The sequence below is a fragment of the Ceratosolen solmsi genome, unplaced genomic scaffold (assembly GCF_000503995.2).
Source record: "Ceratosolen solmsi marchali unplaced genomic scaffold, CerSol_1.0 C3576558, whole genome shotgun sequence".
Classification (NCBI taxonomy): domain Eukaryota; kingdom Metazoa; phylum Arthropoda; class Insecta; order Hymenoptera; family Agaonidae; genus Ceratosolen; species Ceratosolen solmsi.
In genome coordinates this window covers 1-4,629 of record NW_011948518.1, presented here as the reverse complement: position 1 = coordinate 4,629, position 4,629 = coordinate 1, and the positions used below count along the sequence as shown (strand labels likewise).

The 4,629-nt window shown below is 22.0% G+C and overlaps 1 protein-coding gene across 1 annotated transcript; it reads right to left on the bottom strand.

Annotated features, from left to right (window-relative positions):
• Positions 1-1,566: 1,566 nt before the first annotated feature.
• On the bottom strand, positions 1,567-4,361 carry LOC105367009 (activator of 90 kDa heat shock protein ATPase homolog 2-like; the record flags this gene model as incomplete). Its single annotated transcript, XM_011505631.1, has 8 exons — positions 4,020-4,361; positions 3,398-3,479; positions 2,917-2,996; positions 2,627-2,817; positions 2,424-2,544; positions 2,261-2,340; positions 2,055-2,189; positions 1,567-1,802 (listed from the first exon to the last, which is right to left on the bottom strand). Coding segments are annotated over exons 1-8 (1,034 nt in total), but the record flags the coding sequence as incomplete, so codon positions are not given.
• Positions 4,362-4,629: the final 268 nt, after the last annotated feature.

The following is a 4,629-nucleotide window of genomic DNA, read 5'->3' as shown; positions in this document are numbered from 1 at the left end:
TAAAATTATAGATTTTATCATTATTAACTTTTTATTTTATATTATTGACATTTATTATATTTACAAAATATAAATCATATATTTGTAAATATTGTAAAATGAAAATCTGAATATTTATAACAAATTTTATAACACATTTTGAAAAGATTAATATTTATAATAATAATTGATATAAATAACGTGTAAAGTTAAGCAAGTTGTGATATTTAAATTATATTGTATGAATCTTTGTTTGTGCGACGATTGCAATAAATAATATTTTCATCTTTTAAATACTTGCCATCACATGTAATACTGCTTAATTGTTAATTTTATAACTTCATTTTTATTATTAAAAGAACTAAAAGTAAGTGGATATATGCATTTGTGTATATAACATTTCTCAGTACTCAAATATTTTATAATATAAAATCATAATCTGACTGGATAAAATCTGAGTGTAGCTGAATATATTAAATAAATAAATAAAAAACTGAAATATTTAATATATTTAATCGTATATTTTCTTATTAAACTATATTAATTATTAATTATATATCCTAAATTATGAAAATCTATATCTAAAAAAAAATAACTGTATAAGATAGAATTTTCAATTTCCATAAATTCTGTCATTATTGGTAAGTTTTTCTTTATTATCATATTTCTTTTTTAAATATATTATGAATTATTAATATATTCTGTGTCGAATAACTTATTAGTTGCAAGTACAGCTTTTTCATAATTGAAATATAGAAATAAAAATTCTTGATAATGGAAGATCATTGGAAAATTACTCGATTTCTTATTTAAAATTTTAATTAATAAATTACCATCAATTATTTTATTAAATATTCGGTTATTACTTGAGGAAAATCACAGTATATTTTAAAATTTTAATTATAATTAATGATGAATTTATAAAATGTATACCTAATCATCTTTTATTCATAGCTTTATTACTTAATATTTAATTAATAATAATAAACATTAATTAAACATTAATATAAAGGCTAAATTTAAAATTAGAATCAAAATGTATAAAATAAAGGTATGATAAATATCGAACTCTTAAATGGTTATTTATTAACTTGAAATTTACATTAAAAGTGAATAAATGAAATAAGGAAACTTAACTAAAACGAACATACAATTAAATGTATTTCGATATAATCTCGGATAATTATTATTAGGATAAATTTTTTTTTTATTTCCATGTACCTTATCATAGCATCTAATATTTTATGGAACTAATGGTAATATTTGCTTCAATTATTCCAGATATAATTATATACAACCAGAGTGTCATATTTAATTTACTTTAAATATAGTAATTATAAAGTAAAATAGCATAAAATTTTAAAACTTCCAACTATTAATAAATTGGTTTTTGATTCTTGTTAAATATAATGTAATGAACTAATAAATATATAAATAACTTCTACTTATTTTAATTGAATATTCATAGTAATTTAATAATAATATTAGTTACGAATAAAACATTGGTTAAATGTAAAGTAGTTTATAAATTAATTATATATTGATACAATTATCTACTTATAAATATATAAATCAAATAATAATTACTTTATAGGAACTGCTGTTTGAGTTACATTAACTTCAGTATGGTCGTGTCTTTCAACTATATCCATAGTTACTTCACTATAATGACCTGCTGGCCATGATTTGCATCTCCATTTCTGTACTATTTTTGTTGGTGTAAGATCAACGAATTCTCCAGTAATAACTCCACACAGTAATTCGAACTGTCCCCCTTTTTCTGCAAAAAGTTTTGCAGGACCTTTTGTAAAAGCCATCACAAACTATAATAAATAAAATGTAAAGATAAAAACCATTATTTTTTTGCAATAAAAATTGTTTTATATTGATAAAAAATATAACCTTTATAACAGTAATATGACATTTAAAATATACTTTTACTATAAGCAATATTTTATATTGTATTTAAAATTGTGTATTAAATAATTATATAATATAATAAAATTTTATACAAGTTTTTAAAAATTTTGTTAAATTTCTTTAAAGTTAAAATATTTAGTAGTTTATTTACTAACCTCTGGTATCGTCATGACTTTATAAAATTCTGTTCCACTGCACATAAATTTTAATTGTTGTTTTATCGTTGTTGTTTGTACTATGTAGTTATTAGCTTTCGAATCATATGATTCTATAATTATATTCGTGGGGGTCTATAAAATGAGTAATTAATTAAAATTTATTGCAAAATATATTTAATAGTTTATAAAACATTTTAACATACATTTCGATTAAATCTTGTTGTCTTATTAGAAATATTTTCAATGCCATCTTTTTTAGGAAGGATCATTCCTTTGGTAAATTCTATAATTATATGTAATAAAATTAATTTCTATATTATTTTACATCATTAGTTATAACATTTTTTAAATTGAACAATTATTTACCTTCTTTTAAACTTGATACATATTTTGCTAACTTTTCTCTAATTATATCTTTACCTTTTGTATATAAAAAATGTTTAAATTTTTCCCCTTCATCTGTATTTGTATTGAGTATAACTTCAACCTAGAATATAAGTGAATAGATATGTAAAATAATATAAATATTTGTTTAACTAAAGTTAAAAGTATACTTTAAATTTACACACATCTATTTCAGAAATTTCATTTTCTTCTGACAAGTTTGGTATATTAATTTTTCCATTAATTTCTGTTTCTGTATTCAGAGATACCCATTTGAGACAAATATTCCATTCATAAAAAAAAATTAATTTTCCTTTCCTATTATTTGCTACTGCTTCTCCTTCACATTTCTCAATTTCCATTATTTTACATTTAACTATAATTTAAAAAACCAAGAATTTTAAATTGTATAAATTTATAACAATCTTGAATTGATTTATTATTATAAATGAAGTTTATAAATTGTTTTACATACATCCATCTCTTTCAATAATAACATCTTTAAACAGTTCTTTAATTTTTTCTTGAGACCAAGCACATGCATTTTTTTCAGTCCTACAAGTAATAATTACAAGATTTTTATATATCAACATATACCAAAATAATATTCTATTAAGAAAAATTTGATGGCTTAAAATCTAAGCCAATAATTAAAATATTTTCTATTATAAAGCTATTATAATTTTATTATTTATTTGATTATTTTAAAAATTTTTTTTGATTATTTTATATTTAATAAAAAATTTTTATCTATCACTTGTATATTAATTATTTTTAAGGATTCATGTATTATATACATTATAAACCATATTAATTGATTAAAGTAACAACATTTTCTTAAGTATAGTATCAATATGTAATTAAATTAATGGATTCTTATGAAATTGAGTTTTTTAAAATCATTTTAATAGAATCTATTGATATGCACTTTCAAATTACTAATTAAAAAAACTTACCAATGCCAATTATTAACATTTGTAGCATCAGGTCTTTCCTCAACTATCCATCGAGGATCTCCTTCTCCCCATTTAGCCATTTCTTTAAATTGCCAGAAAAATTTTAATCGACTGTTATAGTAACTATGTTTGATTTAATGACTACTACTGTTATAATACTCTACATCAAAATGAACTAAGTAATATATTTTAATTTTTATATAAATAAGTTTTGCGAATTTAAAAAAATAACTGCAGGTGTCTACCAATTAATAATTACAATTCCAAATTAGTTCGCAAAACTTATTGTTTTAATTATAATTAAAATCAGTAAATACAACTTTGCTTACGAATGAATAAATTTAGACAGATTAATAATAGAATATCTACCAAATTAATATAGAAATCTTGTTAAAAATGAATATGGATGCTACTGAAATTTCTGCTGTTCCAATTGTTTCACTACTAGCACTTTCGAAGACACGAAATTTTTTACAATTTTCTCAGTAAACTAGATGAATCGTCAAAAAAATTGTTACAATTATTTTTCTGAAATTAGAACACAATGTACACTTAAATTTTCTTCATATGCTCGAATAAAATGCCCTTTTCGGTATTAAATCGAACTTTCAGAATAAATAACCTTTCGAAACGGAATAGAAGAGCAGGAACTCTGTACGTAACTTTCTGGATATCTTACGCTCACGGAAACTTCTAGAAATGTGCTTCGGTATATGCTGCAATGTGACCATGCGGATCGTTACATATCAGTGGGTGTAAAGTGTGACTTTCTTGAAGTTCAAATTCAAGATGGCGGAATAAAAAGGACTACAATATGAATACCTATCAGTTACGATTCAATGTATATACTATCTGGTTTTTATAAGCTTCATATCAGCTTCGTTTGTATAATTTTCTCGCATGCTTCTCTTCTCGTATAAGAGACTAGGTGCTTAAGATTCTATTTTATACTGACTTCATTCAATTTAAAAATAACAGAGGGCTCTGTAATTTTTAAAGAGACTCAAATAAGAGTGTAGCTAATTCTTGTGTTTAATGCCCAGTGAATCTGTACTCCACAATTTTTTTAATAATATTAATTATTCTATTTAAATGATAAACCTGTGCAACATAATACATCATTTTTAGTGCAATCTTAATGTTGCATATTTGTCTACCAAAATAATGTTTATAAAATTCGTATTCTGTACGATTAAAATTAAATAGTCTCTCTCTCTCTCTCTCTCTCTCTC